Here is a 19,728-nt window from a genome sequence, read left to right as displayed (position 1 = left end):
GTGTGTTCTGGGAACTGGGGTTAGAACCTCAGTTGTGCTATCGGCCAATCGGGCGTCTACGTTTAAAGGAAGAAAGGGCGAACAGCCTAGCCACTTGGAGGTGCATTTGTCAGTGTGCTCTTAGTGCTGAGAGAGTGTACTAATGATCGTCATGTACACCGATCAGGCATAATATTAAAACCACCTCCTTGTTTCTACACTCACTGTCCATTTTATCAGCTTCACTTACCATATAGACGCACTTTGTAGTTCTACAATTACTGACTGTAGTCCATCCGTTTCTCTGCATGCTTTGTTAACCCCCTTTCATGCTGTTCTTCAATGGTCAGGACCACTACAGAGCAGGTATTATGTGGGTGGTGCACTCATTCTCAGCACTGCAGTGACACTGACATGGTGGTGGTGTGTTAGTGTGTGTTGTGCTGGTATGAGTGGATCAGACACAGCAATGCTGATGGAGCTTTTAAACACCTCACTGTCACTGCTGGACTGAGAATAGTCCACCAACCAAAAATATCCACCCAACAGCGCCCCATGGGCAGTGTCCTGTGACCACTGATGAAGGTCTAGAAGACGTCCAACTCAAACAGCAGCAATAGATGAGCGATCGTCTCTGACTTTATATCTACAAGGTGGACTAGGTAGGAATGTCTAATAGAGTGGACAGTGAGTGGACACAGTATTTAAAAACTCCAGCAGCGCTGCTGTGTCTGATCCACTCATACCAGCACAACACACACTAACACACCACCACCATGTCAGTGTCACTGCAGTGCTGAGAATGATCCACCACCTAATAATACCTGCTCTGTGGTGGTCCTGTGGGGGTCCTGACCATTGAAGAACAGCATGAAAGGGGGCTAACAAAGCATGCAGAGAAACAGATGGACTACAGTCAGTAATTGTAGAACTACAAAGTGCTTTTATATGGTAAGTGGAGCTGATAAACTGGACAGTAAGTATAGAAACAAGGAGGTGGTTTTAATGTTATGCTGGTAATATGCCTGTAAATATGACAACCATTTACTTTAAAAGAACTTGGTTTGAAAACCCCTCCCTCTTGTGCCTTTTTGTGTTGCTATGACACAAATATTTAATACAGTGAAACTGTCTGATGTCAACTACGTTTTCTTTACCAGCCATCGGATGCAGAGCATAGCAACTGTAAGCACATGCTCAAGGACGCTCATGGAGCCTCTCACATTCTTTGTACCTGTTATTTGGTTTCCAGAAAAGCGTCTCCAAAGACAGAACTTGCTGACGCCCTTGTGTGTCATCGTAGATTTTTTTCGCTGCAACTAATGTCACTGTAACTACACAGTCCATGTCACCAAGAAGATGCCAGGAGATAACTTTTGCAGAATCATCATCCTTTACCTGTGCCAAATGTGCTACCTGATAAACAAATGCAAACAGATCAAATTAATATCAGCAGTTTAATAAAGGATTTTGGTGAATTTTTTTGTTTACGCTATTGAGTGCCTAATAAATTAGCATCTTACAAAGACAAGCAAATAAAAGTTCTTATTGCACAGCCTTTAAGCACAGGCAGGTGCACACACAGGCCTTATGCAGAGGAACACAAACCTTTCCTAGAACTTGTGGCCTGCCTCTGAACGGATCAGGTATGGCACATTTTCGGTGAGGTTCATTCTCTATTCTCTCCAAATCAGCAATCTTCGTAGCAATTAATGTTTTAACTGCTGATATCTTAACAAAAGCACACACAAAATGGACATGTAAATGTTTATGAAACGTTTTACTGTGGATATTAACATCTATTTCTAGCATTTAATAAAGTATGATAAATTCTTTTTATTATGCTGAAAGGTTTGCATGTCATAAGACAGAAATACAACTAACTGCTACTCAAAAACAAGCTGAATTTGGCAGTAAGACCAGTTTCAAACATTTGAAAAAGATTCAAAAACATTCTCAACAAATGTTATTTCCACAAACGACAGGCAACAATAAATGTGACCTCTTCAATCAAAATGTACAGCAATTTAAAATTCCATTGATTTCAGCCTTCATATTGTTCTTGTTTAAATAAGTAACTGCTGTATTAAGAGTCATTCAAAAGAAATATGACCTTTAAGACGATTTTAGTTGACCCACAGAATACAATTTTTATCCACACCACTGGTCCATTTACACTTGGGAAAAATATGAAATATTCATGCATACTTACACCAGTTAATGTTGAATCATCAATGCCATTTTTCCTGAGCTCTAAGCTGAGCTGAGTTTGTTTGCTAGATGCATCAAGCATTTGACCTAAAAGTAAACACAAACACACATGTTCTAACCTCCTAGTCTGTTTGGAACAATAACTTTTGTACATTTAGGCATGTGAGTAAGCAGTTTTCAAGCCATACACAAGCACATGCACAAAAAGGCATTTAATACAAGCATAACGTTTACCCTGTAGTTCATTTAAGATTTGTTCGTTGGTCTTCACAATGTCTTTGTAAATTTCAATAGAGTGAGTGAGTTGATCCTTTTTCTTGCTCATAACAGCCATAACCTTTTGGTTCTCTGCATCTAAAACAATAAGAATGATAAAATTGACAAATGATTTAGGTTTTCATACCACTACCCTAAACACATTTACCTATTTAAATAAATGAATAAGTCATTTTGAATGCTTCTGACAAACATGATTTGTCTGCATGTACAGTGTGTATAATCTGTCTGTATGTACAGCGTGTACGCTATTTGATTTTGACCAGTTTTGCCACGCCCCCAGAAGTCCATTACACCACACAAGGTTTCTCAATGTATTTTTATATTTTTTAAGAACGTCGCAGTAATTCGGTTTCTATTTTTTAAACTGTAAAGACATTAAATGGTCTATTATTTGTTAAAGGAAATGCAACAAAGATGTTAATTTAATCAATTTCCTCGGCTTTTTCCCGTCAGGGGTCGCCGGCGGATTATGATCCGCATTATTGATTTGGCACAGTTTTTTTTTTTTACATTTTTTAAAATGTTGATTTAATATCATTTGAAAAGCTTTGTTTTTATTTGTTGATAAGCATGTACTAATAATATTAATACCTGGTACAGTATTAATTAGTATACAAAACTAGCTGAATTTGGCAATAATACCAGCTTCAAACATTTGAAAAGATTCAAAAACATTCTCAACAAATGTTATTTCCACTAAAGACAGGCAACAATAAATGTGACCTCTTTAATCAAGTCACTAGAGAACTGGCTGATCCTATTTTCTTTTATTATTAAACAAGAACAGTTATATAGAAATTAGACAACATGTACACTGACCATTGTAAAACCTGAAGGGTAAAGTAAAAGGAGAGATGGTGGTATTAAGTTCTTCATGCACTAGGTTGAACTCTAGTACGTACTCTGCTCCATCTAAACCTGGACTGTTCTCCATCAGGACCAAATCCTACACACAACAAACAAATGAACTTAGCCACATCCTGTCATATTTTCAACAAATAAGAGATTCTAAACAATACAATTATTTAATTAGAATAAAAACAAGTAAAATGTTGAATTTCTTTTTATTTGGCACTAATGAAAAACAAGTAAGCACATTTGTGAAATTTACCATGTCAGTTCCTTTGTACAAAAGGATTTTTAAGAGCGTTATTTTTTCCATTAAAGCCCAAGCCTGGACAGCAGGCTTGCTGAGCTTGCTAATGCCTAGTTCACACTACACGACTTTTGCCCTGATTTTCGCTCGGCGACTGGTCAGCGCTAGATTAGCCGTCTCAAGAGCAACTCGGTGTTCGCTCAGCAATCAAAACTATGTGTGAACTACTCAACAACTCGATCCAAGCGGCTCCCCGAAGAGAGATATCTAGCATGTCAAATATCTGGTTCTGAGTCGCCCAACTGGCAAGGAGTGCTATGTCGAACAGCCAATGAAAATGCAAGATAAGGTGTGAGAGGAAATGCAAGGGAGGAGTTGTAAAAAGGTGGGACAGGGGCATACTATAGTCATATTCCTTTAAACAACAAGGTGCTTTCTCAGCAGCAAACTATTTCTAAAGTAAAAGTTTCTGAGAGAGGCGTGCATGGTACTCGCTTTGCCAAAACTGGATACTTTGTATCCAAACAATGATCAGGCAGACTAGAAGTGACCACATCATCAGTGGACCAAAATAAAGCTTTGTTAAATATGCACAAATCCAGAATATGCTGAATAAAGGACAAAAGACAGATACAGTGGGGCCAAAAAGTATTTAGTCAGCCACTGATTGTGCAGGTTCTCCTACTTAGAAAGATGAGAGAGGTCTGTAATTTTCATCATAGGTACACTTCAACTATGAGAGACAAAATGAGAAAAAAAATCCAGGAAATCACATTGTAGGATTTTTAAAGAATTTATTTGTAAATTATGGTGGAAATGCAGATCTCCTCTAGAGCAGTGATGTTTTGGGGCTGTCGCTGGGCAACACAGACTTTCAACTCCCTCCACAAATTTTCTATGGGGTTGAGGTCTGGAGACTGGCTAGGCCACTCCAGGACCTTGAAATGCTTTTTACGGAGCCACTCCTTCGTTGCCCGAGCGGTGTGTTTGGGATCATTGTCATGCTGGAAGACCCAGCCACGTTCCATCTTCAATGCTCTCACTGATGGAAGGAGGTTTTGGCTTAAAATCTCACGATACATGGCCCCGTTCATTCTTCCCTTAACACGGATCAGTCGTCCTGTCCCCTTTGCAGAAAAACAGCCCCAAAGCATGATGTTTCCACCCCCATGCTTCACAGTAGGTATGGTGTTCTTGGGATGCAACTCAGCATTCTTCTTCCTCCAAACACGACGAGTTGAGTTTTTACCAAAAAGTTCCATTTTGGTTTCATCTGACCACATGATATTCTCCCAATCCTCTTCTGGATCATCCATATGCTCTCTGGCAAACTTCAGACGGGCCTGGACATGTACTGGCTTAAGCAGGGGGACACGCCTGGCACTGCAGGATTTGAGTCCCTCTCGGCGTAGTGTGTATACTGATGGTAGCCTTTGTTACTTTGGTCCCAGCTCTCTGCAGGTCATTCATCAGGCCCCTCCGTGTAGTTCTGGGATTTTTGCTCACCGTTCTCATGATCATTTTGACCCCACGGGATGAGATCTTGCGTGGGGCCCCAGATCGAGGGAGATTATCAATGGTCTTGTATGTCTTCCATTTTCTTACAATTGCTCCCACAGTTGATTTATTCACACCAACCTGCTTGCCTATTGTAGATTCACTCTTCCCAGCCTGGTGCAGGTCTACAATTTTCTTCCTGGTGTCCTTCGACAGCTCTTTGGTCTTGGCCATGGTTGAGTTTGGAGTCTGACTGTTTGAGGCTGTGGACAGGTGTCTTTTATACAGATAACGAGGTCAAACAGGTGCCATTAATACAGGTAACGAGTGGAGGACAGAAGAGCTTCTTAAAGAAGAAGTTACAGGTTTGTGAGAGCCAGAAATCTTGCTTGTTTGTGGTTGACCAAATACTTATTTTCTACCATAATTTACAAATAAATTCTTTAAAAATCCTACAATGTGATTTCCTGGATTTTTTTTCTCATTTTGTCTCTCATAGTTGAAGTGTACCTATGATGAAAATTACAGACCTCTCACATCTTTCTAAGTAGGAGAACTTGCACAATCAGTGGCTGACAGTATCCTAAAAGGACAAGTTGAAGACTCTAAGCCAGTGGTCCCCAACCCCCGGGTGAGATTGGAGAAAAATGGCGACAACAGAAAGCTTTACATGAGGCGAAGAACAGACTTTTGGGTCTTTGAGAGGAAAAAAGGGAATTTATGCTGAAGTCGATAATTACACACCTAAAACTGTTCTAAGATTGCTTTAATAATAGTGTGGACTGTTCTCCACTGTGACCTGACCTAAAGCTCCATTAGCATTTATGGAAGCACTTATAGAAAGTGAAAGCCAAGCATTCAGTAATATGACAAGACTTGATATGTTGGGATGACATGGATGAACAGATACTTAGTTATTAACAGGTTTTAGAAGAGTGCCATTTTAATACATATACATCAGCTGTTTACAATAACTTTATGAGGATAAACACCCGCACACATCATAACAGACCTAAATTCTTAGGTATTATGCACAGTGTAAATCTAACGAGCAACATAATCCAAGTAACACCACTGTCATAAAATATGATGGTGGTGACATCAGGCTATGAGAATCAAGAACTGGCAATCTGGTCAGGATTCTTGATGAACAGAAAGACATCCAAAATAGCTCAATCATGTTGTGAAAAATAAAGCACAATGGTCAAATAAAAGAAACATTGGGACACCAACACATAACACCTACATAAGCTTTTATGACATCCCGTTCTAAATCCAAAGGCATTAATATAGAGTTGGTCCATATCCCAGCTTCCACTCTTTGCCTATTCATCCAGAAGAGCATTTGTGAGGTCAAACTCTAATGTTAGGCATAAGTGTCTGGCTCGCAATGTCAGTTCATTCCAAAGGTGTTTAATGAGGCCCTGTTCCCACAAAGTTGGAAGGATATAGTTGACCAAAATCCCCTGGTATACTGAAGTATTAAAATTTCCCTTCACTTAAACCAAGGGGCCTAGGCCAACCTCTGAAAAACAATCCCATAGCATTATCCTACCTCCACCAAACTTTACAGCTGGCACAATGCAGGGACAGTGGTAGCCTAGTGGGTAGAGATTTGGGCTATCAATTAAAAGGTTGAGAGTTCGAATCCCAGCTCTGCCATGCAGCCACTGTTGGGCCCTTGAGCAAGGCCCTTAACCTTCTCAGCTACAGGGGTGGCGTACAATGGGTGACCCTGCGCTCTGACTCCAGCTTCCAAACAAGCAGGGATATGCAAAAAAAAAAAGAATTCTGTTGTACCATACACCTGTATATGTGTAAATGACAAATAAAGGCATTCTATTCTATTATTCTATTCTATGCAATCAGACTAATTCATCAGACAGAGAAGAGTAATTTGCCTCTCCACAGAACATGTCTCCATTGGTCAGGAGTCCACTCCTTCTGATGTTTGGCATGGGCTTGGTGATGCAAGGCTTACATGAAGCTGCTGGGCTATGAAAAAGCATGTCTTGAAGCTCCCACTGCAGTTTTATTCGCCTTTGCACTCGGGGACCCTGCACTGTAACTTTAAGTGGTCTGCCAATTTGTGGCTAGGGTTCCTGAACGCTTCCACTTTTCAATATTCTTACTCAGTTAATCGAGGAATATCTAGGAGGGAAGAAATTTCATGAACTGACTTGTTGTAATAGTGGCCTTCTATTACAGTGCACTAAAATGTAGTGAGCTCTTTAGAATGACCCATTTTGTCACAAATGTTTGTAATAGCAGACTGCCTGCATTTGAACATAATTACACCTTAGACTAGGGCTGGGTGACATGGATCAAAAATAATATCTCGATATTAACGTCGATTTAAATGGACGTTTCTGTGACATGTACTGAAGCCTCTCTCCACATTGTGCCGTCATCATCCCGCGAATGAAACACACACTTTTCCTCCCAATCACTGTGAAAATATTAAGTTCTCGTTTGCTTTTCTTGTGTGTTTTTTCATTATTATTTTTTCGGGGTAAAACCCACATCTCGCTCCCCATGGTAGCTGCGCTCGCTCGCTCGTCTCAGCGTTCTGCGCCCGATATAAAACTCCGCACCCAGACCAGATCAAAGCTCATATAAACATCAAACAGTTTTGTTCTTGAAATGTTATATTCAGTATTGTCATTTTCAAATCTACATCAATGCAAGTGTTATTGATTCAAAGAGATCAACAACGAAAATATCATTTTTAGACGGAGCTCTATAGTTACTAGAGCTGTTTAGAACATGCCCTGCGGGCGACTCACGTGGTGGGGGAGGGGCGAGTTGTGTTCAGTGAGGAGGGAGAGAGGCGGGGCAGGTGAACATGGGAGAAGGGAACGACGAACTGTCGGATCTAACTGGAACGCAACATCTATATCGATATAAGCGATATTGTCTTATCTTATATCGCGTATGAAAATATATCGATATATTTTTAAAACTCGATATATCGCCCAGCCCTACCTTAGACTATCAGGATAGTGTCTAAACATAAACATGCATAACAAACATCAATTAAGAGCAATTAGTTGTTTTCAATAACACACTATTATTATACATTAAATTAAATATGACATCATTAAATTACACACTCACAGTGATAATAGCCTCTCCATTATTGAGGTTGTATGTCAGACTGTTGGCTGCATTCTCAAACATAGGAAGATCTTCTGCAGCCTTGATCTTATTCTCAACAGTCAAGACGACCTGCCCATTAATCCCCAGACCAGCTGGGTTATTGTATTTGTCCTGTTGAAAAAGGTTAAATCAAACACACACAGGAGGAAAGGTTGAATGACTCTCTTACATCAACATCATTCATATTGCAACAACCTAATATAAACGTTTTCAAAGGTTCACTTTAGATTAAAACCAAAATAATTTCAAGTTTTAACAGAAAGGCATATAAAATAATGCACCATTATCTTCAGGCACAGCCGTTTTAGAAGTGTGCGGCCTTCAGGGTCGCTACCATTGAAGACGACAGGAGTCGCAGGGGGTGTCTCAGGTTCTAGTTTCACTGGTTTATTCGCAGCAACATTCAGAGCAATCTGAAATAAAGAAAACAAACCAGTTTAATTTCTCTGTTTAATTTACATACATACATCAAATCTAAAACAAAGTTGTGAAAGCATGTGAAATACTAATAAAGAAAGAAGCGATGAAAAGAAATAACATACCAGTAAATACCAGAACTAATTTATTGTTTGCAATCCATTACAAATCATTTGGGCTGGAACTATTTGTTATGCACAACTGTACTGCCTCTAACTAAAAAACTGTGGTTACACTTGCTGCACATTTCATGGAGGCAGGTTTGAACTGCAGGCAGGCCAGCCTAACACCAGCACTCTCTGATTATACAGCCATGCTGTTGTAACACATGCTGAATGTGGATTGGCATTGTCTTGATGGTGCCCATGTTGTCTAAGACAGCAGCCTATTACGACGCGGAATGGGCTTCGTTCCAGTTTGCGAACTTGATTTTACCAAGAAAAATGAGGTTCCAGACTGGCACCACAGAATACTAAGTTTCTCAGCACAATGTCATCTGTGGCCGTGTCAAGTTGTAGAGGTTTGGGTGAGAAGAAGCAAAACCACCTTTGAGCTGCTGTGTAGTTGTTTCCTGTGGGGTTTGACGCTGCACTTCCACCTTATAAAGTTCACCTGATTGAATTTTGAGCCAGTTTGCCACTGATATTTTCAAAGGGCCTTCAATGAGACAAACTGTTTGATATGACGTGGTAAAAGCAACACAGACAATATGAAAAAAGCTTAACATGAAAAATAAAGTGGCTTGTTGTACTAAAACAGTGGTTCTTAAACTGTAAGCAGCACAAGGTGGTACGCCAGATAATCTCGGAAAAGTAATTACATGCATCAAAAAAATAAATAATTTAATAATTATAAATAAAAAAAAATATATGAAACAAAATGTGTAAATTACTAATAAAATCTGTTTCAAAGTTCGTATAATTCTGTTTTAATAAAATCAGTTTAATTAAAACAAATTGTATTAAAACTAATGTGTTTTAAAAAATATTTGGGGCTACGCAGACACCGTATTTCATTACGTCTATACTTCACGTTCGCGGTTTCCATCTCGAAATTTCCGAAACGTTATCAGTAGGTCTCTCGCTTTTATCAGAATCGATGGTTAAAAATTAGTGCTTCCAGTAAGACTGAAATGGTAAGTGGTAACTGCATATACAGTGTATCACAAAAGTGAGTACACCCCTCACATTTCTGCAAATATTTTATTATATCTTTTCATGGGACAACACTATAGAAATAAAACTTGGATATAATTTAGAGTAGTCAGTGTACAGCTTGTATAATAACTCAACACACAGCCATTAATGTCTAAATAGCTGGCAACATAAGTGAGTACACCCCACAGTGAACATGTCCAAATTGTGCCCAAAGTGTCAATATTTTGTGTGACCACCATTATTATCCAGCACTGCCTTAACCCTCCTGGGCATGGAATTCACCAGAGCTGCACAGGTTGCTACTGGAATCCTCTTCCACTCCTCCATGATGACATCACGGAGCTGGTGGATGTTAGACACCTTGAACTCCTCCACCTTCCACTTGAGGATGCGCCACAGATGCTCAGTTGGGTTTAGTCCATCACCTTTACCTTCAGCTTCCTCAGCAAGGCAGTTGTCATCTTGGAGGTTGTGTTTGGGGTCGTTATCCTGTTGGAAAACTGTCATGAGGCCCAGTTTTTCGAAGGGAGGGGATCATGCTCTGTTTCAGAATGTCACAGTACATGTTGGAATTCATGTTTCCCTCAATGAACTGCAGCTCCCCAGTGCCAGCAACACTCATGCAGCCCAAGACCATGATGCTACCACCACCATGCTTGACTGTAGGCAAGATACAGTTGTCTTGGTACTTCTCACCATGGCGCCGCCACACATGCTGGACACCATCTGAGCCAAACAAGTTTATCTTGGTCTCGTCAGACCACAGGGCATTCCAGTAATCCATGTTCTTGGACTGCTTGTCTTCAGCAAACTGTTTGCGGGCTTTCTTGTGCGTCAGCTTCCTTCTGGGATGACGACCATGCAGACCGAGTTGATGCAGTGTGCGGCGTATGGTCTGAGCACTGACAGGCTGACCTCCCACGTCTTCAACCTCTGCAGCAATGCTGGCAGCACTCATGTGTCTATTTTTTAAAGCCAACCTCTGGATATGACGCCGAACACGTGGACTCAACTTCTTTGGTCGACCCTGGCGAAGCCTGTTCCGAGTGGAACCTGTCCTGGAAAACTGCTGTATGACCTTGGCCACCATGCTGTAGCTCAGTTTCAGGGTGTTAGCAATCTTCTTATAGCCCAGGCCATCTTTGTGGAGAGCAACAATTCTATTTCTCACATCCTCAGAGAGTTCTTTGCCATGAGGTGCCATGTTGAATATCCAGTGGCCAGTATGAGAGAATTGTACCCAAAACACCAAATTTAACAGCCCTGCTCCCCATTTACACCTGGGACCTTGACACATGACACCAGGGAGGGACAACGACACATTTGGGCACAATTTGGACATGTTCACTGTGGGGTGTACTCACTTATGTTGCCAGCCATTTAGACATTAATGGCTGTGTGTTAAGTTATTTTCAGAAGACAGTAAATCTACACTGCTATACAAGCTGTACACTGACTACTCTAAGTTATATCCAAGTTTCATGTCTATAGTGTTGTCCCATGAAAAGATATAATGAAATATTTGCAGAAATGTGAGGGATGTACTCACTTTTGTGATACACTGTATACACACACACACCTAATTAATGTGTGCCATATGTGGTTCTGTGATGAGACACATAGGTGGTACTTGGTCTAAAAAGTTTGAGAATCACTGTACTAAAACAACGACTGAGAAATTTCGGCAGTACAGAGCACTTATAACTAGTAATAAAAAAAGAGAAATTTTGTGTTTCTTTTAGTACATTAAGTCACATTAAGCTTTTTTACTGCATAACAAGTTTAGAAGTAAAACCACCACACAGTGAAGTAAATATACAGGGGTTGGACAAAATAACTGAAACACCTGTCATTTTAGTGTGGGAGGTTTCATGGCTAAATTGGACCAGTCTGGTGGCCAATCTTCATTAATTGCACATTGCACCAATAAGAGCAGAGTGTGAAGGTTCAATTAGCAGGGTAAGAGCACAGTTTTGCTCAAAATATTGCAATGCACACAACATTATGGGTGACATACCAGAGTTCAAAAGAGGACAAATTGTTGGTGCACGTCTTGCTGGCGCATCTGTGACCAAGACAGCAAGTCTTTGTGATGTATCAAGAGCCACGGTATCCAGGGTAATGTCAACATACCACCAAGAAGGACAAACCACATCCAACAGGATTAACTGTGGACGCAAGAGGAAGCTGTCTGAAAGGGATGTTCGGGTGCTAACCCGGATTGTATCCAAAAAACATAAAACCACGGCTGCCCAAATCACGGCAGAATTAAATGTGCACCTCAACTCTCCTGTTTCCACCAGAACTGTCCGTCGGGAGCTCCACAGGGTCGATATACACGGCCGGGCTGCTATAGCCAAACCTTTGGTCACTCGTGCCAATGCCAAACGTCGGTTTCAATGGTGCAAGGAGCACAAATCTTGGGCTGTGGACAATGTGAAACATATATTGTTCTCTGATGAGTCCACCTTTACTGTTTTCCCCACATCCGGGAGAGTTACGGTGTGGAGAAGCCCCAAAGAAGCGTACCACCCAGACTGTTGCATGCCCAGAGTGAAGCATGGGGGTGGATCAGTGATGGTTTGGGCTGCCATATCATGGCATTCCCTTGGCCCAATACTTGTACCACTGCCAAGGACTACCGAACCATTCTGGAGGACCATGTGCATCCAATGGCGGTGCCGTGTATCAGGATGACAATGCACCAATACACACAGCAAGACTGGTGAAAGATTGGTTTGATGAACATGAAAGTGAAGTTGAACATCTCCCATGGCCTGCACAGTCACCAGATCTAAATATTATTGAGCCACTTTGGGGTGTTTTGGAGAAGCGAGTCAGGAAACGTTTTCCTCCACCAGCATCACGTAGTGACCTGGCCACTATCCTGCAAGAAGAATGGCTTAAAATCCCTCTGACCACTGTGCAGGACTTGTATATGTCATTTCCAAGACGAATTGACGCTGTATTGGCCGCAAAAGGAGGCCCTACACCATACTAATAAATTATTGTGGTCTAAAACCAGGTGTTTCAGTTATTTTGTCCAACCCCTGTAGCTAAACACAGATATATGTGGACGCTTTTTTTGTTCGTGTCGTGGAACACTTTAATGATGTTTTATCACACAGCTCAAGCCAAGCGCTGAGCAAAGCGACTATCTGCGCCTAGGGTTGCGGTGAGCGAAGTGCAAAACGCTTCTCACGTAAATGCACCAAAGAAAGCAACAATGGCAACAAACACATGATCGAAGTCGCCTTCTATGTCTTCTTATTACCAATAGTTGAGCAATGCTTCTTGCATAAAAACAAACATCTGTAACAACAGTACAAATGCTTGCAGGTAATCTACATGCTCCGCCATCTTGTTACTACTCTTTACTTTTGTTGCGCAACGCCAACCGTTGATAACCAACCGTATGCTTGGCTCCCAAAAACTGGTGGAAATGCAGGCCGGTTCTCACCAAGGTTCGAAGAAACCCGAACAGAACCAGTTAAAGAATCAGAGTTCTTTGGTGGAAAAGTGCTGTGTGTGTCATTCGGTGTCCCCAAATAAAAGTATTTCTGAGTAGTGTAATAATATCCTTTACAGAAGCTGCTGACCTACACACATGACCAAGGAGAGCCATGACTAGCATGCACCCCCTGGGACACGTGCATGATGAAAATGAAAAGAAACAGACAGCTACAGCACACAAGGTGGGTTAATATGGAGTACTATACAGTATGCAGTATCAGTACTGCATACTGAGTGTCACACACTGATCTCTGTGCAGGCACCAGCAGAAGTTATAAGAAATCCCCTCTGGCTATTTCACCCGACCAGACAAGCCAATCATTGTCTGTATAGGAGCCCGGGCTGTCGGTAACTGAGATTCAAACTCACAAGTTTAGCTCCGTTGTGCTAGCATGTTTTACTGCTGACAGTGAGTGTTCTGTATTTGAGAATGTGTTGAGGAGAAACCTCACCTGGCTGCTCCAGAGGGACTTGGTTATTCCTTCAGTATAAAGAAACTGCATAATGTACTTTCCAACACTTTCAGGAATTCTTTTATCTCTGTGAAAAGGAATGCATACAAATCTTTAATGATTAAAGAAATAATGCCCATTTATAATTAAGCTGTAGAAGATGGCTGTGGAATTATTTTAATAAAACCAGATGTTGATATTCCACACACACACAGAAATCAAATCCACCTATGACCCCCACAAATATAAATATGTTTCTGACAATGTATATGTACAGTATAAAAAAAAATACAAAATATTTGACCTGTACAGTAGGTAGTTTGATGGCATGTTGCCTTTTGGCAGCACTGCTATGTTTTTCTACCAGTTGTTTCTAAAATCCTTAGTTTGCCACTTATTATTGCATATCGTCGCTGTCTGATGAAAAACACATATCTCCAAAAACGCACCTTTTCCGGAGAAGTTAAAAACTTGACAGTACCAGTGCAAACAAACCACAGATGGCAAAATTTAGATACAATTCAGCACAGAAATATATAGAAAAATATATCTTTATCAGGTTGTCAGTCCGTCGGTTTCATATGTTTCATAAATTATCTGGCTTAACTCAGAAATCATGCTTTTTAAAATATTTGGATCTAATATTATGCATCAATAAAGCATCAAAACACAGATATGATTATTTTATAGCTCTATTAAGAAAACCTATTAATAATACGTTGTGCAGAAAGAAGACTGGGAAATACTATTCTAAATTACCATTTAAAAACCTATACATACCTGAAACAATCAAGGTTCCAGACAATATCTTTACTTTGTAAATGAAGTTATTGACTGTAGCTACAAAAATGTTCAATTGTGTTAAGAAATACAGTCTGTGTAAACGCTTAGTCCATATAAATATCAGATACAAATGTGTTTTTTAATAAGCTACAAACATCACAAATATAAATCATGTTTACAACAATGCAATTGAATAACCTGAATAAACTGAATAAACACAAAACCGCTATAAGTGGAGATACGTGTGGAGGTTTTTCATCGGACAGTGACGATATTCATCTTCTCTCATACATGCGCCACAATAGTTGGTATTTAATTAGCATTTAATAACAGTATTGCAAAGCCTGTTACCTGAAGTAAAAGTGGCCATCATCTTCTTCATCTTTGGGTTTACTACACTTTAATGCAGTTGTCTGAAATGACCAATCAATCAGACATCAGATCACATTATCACTGCAGCTTACAAAGTACAGTGCATGTTAGGCAATAAAAATGAAATAAAATCGTGGTACAGTAAAATAACCATCAAATTGAACACTACATTAAAGCTTGCAAATGTCTACTCACATTGTAATATGAGATCATATGTGTGTGGACACTACTTGATTACTTACAGATTAGGGTCTTAAACGACTTAAAACCGCAGGACTCGATGACTAACTGGTAACTTAAAAAGAGGGCAGAGTGGTGCACATCCCACACACACACTCATTGCAGGCATGAGGCCGGCCTGGTTGATTATTAAGATCATAATCGGGCACCTTCCCAAAACGAGTCAGTGGCTGGAAACTTGAGCTGAGGATGGCGTAAGTGCGTTTGGCTCTAGTTTCTGTGGGTGCGGCTTACCTCTGATGGAGGGCAAGATCCTGAAGCTACACCCGGCCATAGCAGCATGGAGAGGCCAGCCGGACTTAGATTCTTTATAGGCTCGCCTTCTTCGGAGAGCAGAGTCACTTTAAATACTGCATAGACACAAAGTTATTCACTTCTTGCCAATAGTATTCATACACAAATGAATCATAAAACTCAGAACTGTAGGATTTGCTATACCAGTTAAATCTGTAAATGGCTGAAGAGACTCACTGCATTAAATATGTAGTTTTGACAACTCAGAACCACAATTAAAAATCAATTCATACATCCAATAAAAAAAATAAATTAAAAAACCCTTTGATTTTAGACTGGTGATCTAACAGATCTACTAAAGAACTAAAAGATCAGAAAAATGTTGCCCTAATAATATGACAAATATTTACCACTGATTGCTATGCCCATCATTTACCTTTACAACTGACTCCAACATTTTTGGCATCCTCCGAGATGCTTTAACATTTCACAGTCAGCATTTCACAGTCAGCATTTCATCTTATAAATCCAGAACTGTTTCTATTATATTAAAGTTAAGAGATTACAAAGCCCATGCTAAAATGTTGACTTGCTAAAAAAAAAAAAAATCCTTATCTTGCTTATATTAAGAACCCAACACTGTCCAAGTCCAACACTGACACAAAAAGGCCTTGCAAACTGCTATTTGTTATTACAATATGGACATTGTATGTTATTGATGCATGATTATGTTTGACAGGGACACAATGTGAAAAAAGAACTCATACCTGGAAACGTATCTCCAGCTCTTAAGATGGTTCCGGTATCGTACTCTACTTTAAGACTGGCAGGAGTGCTGGGATCAGGCATAACGTTCAGCTTCACAACCGGACCAGGAATGATATTTCGACTAAACTTTCCAAAGAACTCCAACTCATGCTCTCCTCTACAGAGCAAATAAAAAATAAAAGGAGATACACAAGCTTATGCTAGATCATGTATTGTGTAAGAAACCCCAGTTGAATGTGGCTGATTTTTACTCACTTTTGCGCTGTCACTGTTTCCAGGATGAATCTGGCTTTTCCTTCCTTATCCACAGGCCGGGACATTACTGAAGATTTAACCTAGAGCACCCAACGACACAGCAACAAACCCTCAAAACCATGACTAACAAAATAACATAAGCTTCGTATAAGCCTTGCGTAACTTATTTTACTATTTTATTAAAACTTTACTAGCAAATACAGCCAGTTTCTTTACTAATCTTTACTCGCTCCCCTCTGCTGATAATCACTGACACTTCAGAATCAGAATCAGAATATCTTTATTGTCATTATACCAGGTATAACGAAATTAAGGTGCAATACTCTCTAGTGTTATAAGCAATACATTTAAAAAAAAAACTAGAATTTACAAAATACCAAAATTTGCATTTACAAAATTAACAGAATTTACAATAACAATAATGACAATAACACAATAACATTAACACACAAAAATAGACTTTCTGTCGGTAACAAGCTGGTGGAAAATTGCACATTACCCTTTGTAAACATTGTAAAATTGCCCAAAAGTTGCACATTACCCTTTGTAATTTAAATTGCACATTACCCTTTGTAATTTAAATTGCACATTACCCTTTGTAATTTAAATTGCACATTACCCTTTGTAATTTAAATTGCACATTACCCTTTGTAATTTAAATTGCACATTACCCTTTGTAATTTAAATTGCACATTACCCTTTGTAAACATTGTAAAACTGCCCAAAAATTGCACATTACCCTTGTGATTTAAATTGCACATTACCCTTTGTAAACATTGTCCGAAATTTGCACAGAGTCAATACAGTGTCAAGTGTTAAGTGTCAATACAGTGATCATTGCTTGTGTGGAGACATTGTTACTAGAGCTGGGTATCGCCACTAATTTCCTGGATCAATTCGATTCACAAGGTCCCGATTCGATTTCGATTTCCGATTCGATTTCGATTCAACACATTTAGGCATATTTGAGTTACATTAACAGGTTTTGTTTAAATATGTACAGATGTTCAGAGAACGAATGTGATAATTGTACAAAGAAAACTCATTATTAAAAATATTTGTGTATTTTGTTTACATAAATAATTAATCCAAAACAGAAAACAGTAACATTAATTTTTTATTATTATTTTATATGTCTGACACGCTACAACATTGTAAATGTAATGTAAACATACACCTGGCTGTTGAACAGCTTATGCCAAGTTTACACTACACGACTTGCTGATTTGCCGAGTCGCTGTACAGTTCACACTGCACGACTCACAGGTGATAGGGGGGTTTTACACTACACCATCTATCTCCAACAGGAATCACAAGCGAGCTTCTCTGGTCTCCAAAACTACGTTTTGTCACGAAAACAAACGTGATGAAAGGTTTAATGATACCACGTCCAAACATGCACATCAACAAGTAGCGAGAGATCAAAGTTTGTGCGCTGATGTAGAAAAAAGGAGAAAAATAAAGGAATCTGAGTGGATTTGGCAACACGAGCAGCATGGCTTGTTCTATAGTGAGTTGGAGGTTAATAAATATTTAGTTTTGTAGAGAACGATCAGGTCAGAAATACTGTAAAACTCGTGTGCTGATGTATTCTGATAGAAACTATATTACGCCCCTGTACCACCTGTTTCCAACCTCTCCCCTGTGTTTCCCCTCGCTGTTTCTCACATTGATTGAGAGCCGAATTTTGATCGCAGAGCGAACACCGAGTTCCTCCCGAACCTAGCGCTTACCCGTCACCGAGCGAAAATCAAGGCAAAAATCGTGTAGTGTGAACCAGGCATAACTTGAGCCTCTGCCATGCTGAACTGATGTGCAGGTCAGATCTCGTTGCACAAAAAAACAGTGGCTGGTCACACGAAATTAAAGGGGTAACAGATTTCCGTGTACACCGTAAAAAGGGGCGTATTTAAAAGATCGATCTCGCGTTTATATGAATCGATATCGGATCGTTCAAATAAAGATCGATTCGAATCGAAAAATCGATTTTATAAACCCACCCCTAATTGTTACGTTAAACCAGCAAACTACAATAGCTTGTGAATTTTAGTTCAGAATGCTAAAGAGAGCTGTTGTGGAATTAGCATTCAGCTGGTTAGGTTTGCCCTTATGTTTATTAAAGTAATTGTTTTTCCAGTGATTTCTTCACCTTGTTTTAAGGTGGCATTTAAAGGGCCGAACACTCTTCTTTCTCATTTAAGAGAATTGTGCTAGGCCATAATCATTCTGCAAAAATGAAGAGCTTGATTTCCAATTTTCTGCTCATATTTGATTTAGTTTTTCAGGTTGTTCATAATACCCTGTAAACAAGAATAATTGTTCTATTGTTTGTTTCTGGTCTGAAATGTGTGATTTTGGTGCAGCACTATTTAAGGTATTACCTTGAGCTTTGCTGAGAGAGGTTTCATCACTATGACGACACGCTGATCTGGAATAGGGTTTTTCCATTCATCACATAATTGTAGAAGGAATGGCATGTTCAAATCTTTGCCATTCATCACATGTAGGGGCTAAAAAGAAGACAACAAATGCACAATCAATCAGATTAAACTGAGTGCAGACCCCAAATCTGCAACGCCTAAGGAAACGCAGAAGCAAGACGAGCTGCACTGACTCCCCCCTTAAGGAACAATGGCACATGCCGCTCAGGTGGCGCAGTGGTAAAAACACACGCTGGAAGCAGAGCTGGGATCTCGAATACATCGTATCGAATCTCAGCTCTGCCTGCCGGCTAAGGCTGAGCGGCCACATGAACAACGATTGGCCTGTTGTTCAGATATGGGTGGGACTAAGCTGGATGGGGTCTCTCTCTCATGACTGGTGCAATTACGACCTCTGCTGGCTGATTGATGACGCCTGCACAGAGATAAGAAAAGGGTGCTGTCAGGGTGTGTTTCTCTGTACACAACGCTGAGCTGCACTGCACTCGTCAAAGTGTAGGTGATAAAATGCATACGGAATGCTGCCCACGTGTCGGAGGGGACGTGGGTTAGCTTCGTTCTACTCAATCAGAGCAGGGATCGGCATTGGTGGAGAGGAAGCATGACGCAATCGGGCAATTGGACGTGCTAAAAAGGGAGAAAAAGGGGAGAAAATGCATAAATAAAAAACAAACAAACAAAAACAAAAACCCAGAATGGCTCAAAAACACACTTAAATCTGTAGAGTTGCACAATGCCCATCAGCGCATGACATCAGCCTCATTTCAACTTTTTTTTCTTCATTGAACTGAAATAAGTAGTGGCCTTCCAGTAGTCTTTTTTGTGCTTGTGCACTGTGTAATGAAGTCCACATGGTGACATGACCATGGCTAAGT

The 19,728-nt window shown here is 40.0% G+C and overlaps 1 protein-coding gene across 2 annotated transcripts in view; it reads right to left on the bottom strand.

The window, feature by feature from the left end:
• Positions 1-19,728, bottom strand: part of smchd1 (structural maintenance of chromosomes flexible hinge domain containing 1) — a 75,004-nt gene that overhangs the window by 14,857 nt on the left and 40,419 nt on the right. For both annotated transcript variants that reach the window (XM_062994013.1, XM_062994014.1), the window contains 13 exons: positions 18,794-18,922; positions 16,413-16,492; positions 16,157-16,314; positions 15,390-15,505; positions 14,895-14,956; positions 13,761-13,848; positions 8,503-8,634; positions 8,180-8,332; positions 3,289-3,415; positions 2,425-2,544; positions 2,192-2,277; positions 1,588-1,710; positions 1,214-1,395 (listed from right to left, as the gene is read on the bottom strand). In XM_062994013.1, coding sequence (XP_062850083.1) covers positions 1,214-1,395; positions 1,588-1,710; positions 2,192-2,277; positions 2,425-2,544; positions 3,289-3,415; positions 8,180-8,332; positions 8,503-8,634; positions 13,761-13,848; positions 14,895-14,956; positions 15,390-15,505; positions 16,157-16,314; positions 16,413-16,492; positions 18,794-18,922 — 1,556 coding nt within the window. The remainder of the gene's footprint in view (positions 1-1,213; positions 1,396-1,587; positions 1,711-2,191; positions 2,278-2,424; positions 2,545-3,288; positions 3,416-8,179; positions 8,333-8,502; positions 8,635-13,760; positions 13,849-14,894; positions 14,957-15,389; positions 15,506-16,156; positions 16,315-16,412; positions 16,493-18,793; positions 18,923-19,728) is intronic.

This window comes from Trichomycterus rosablanca, chromosome 4 (genome assembly GCF_030014385.1).
Source record: "Trichomycterus rosablanca isolate fTriRos1 chromosome 4, fTriRos1.hap1, whole genome shotgun sequence".
Lineage (NCBI taxonomy): Eukaryota > Metazoa > Chordata > Actinopteri > Siluriformes > Trichomycteridae > Trichomycterus > Trichomycterus rosablanca.
The sequence above is the reverse complement of the archived record's forward strand: the minus strand, read 5'-3'. Positions and strand labels throughout refer to the sequence as shown.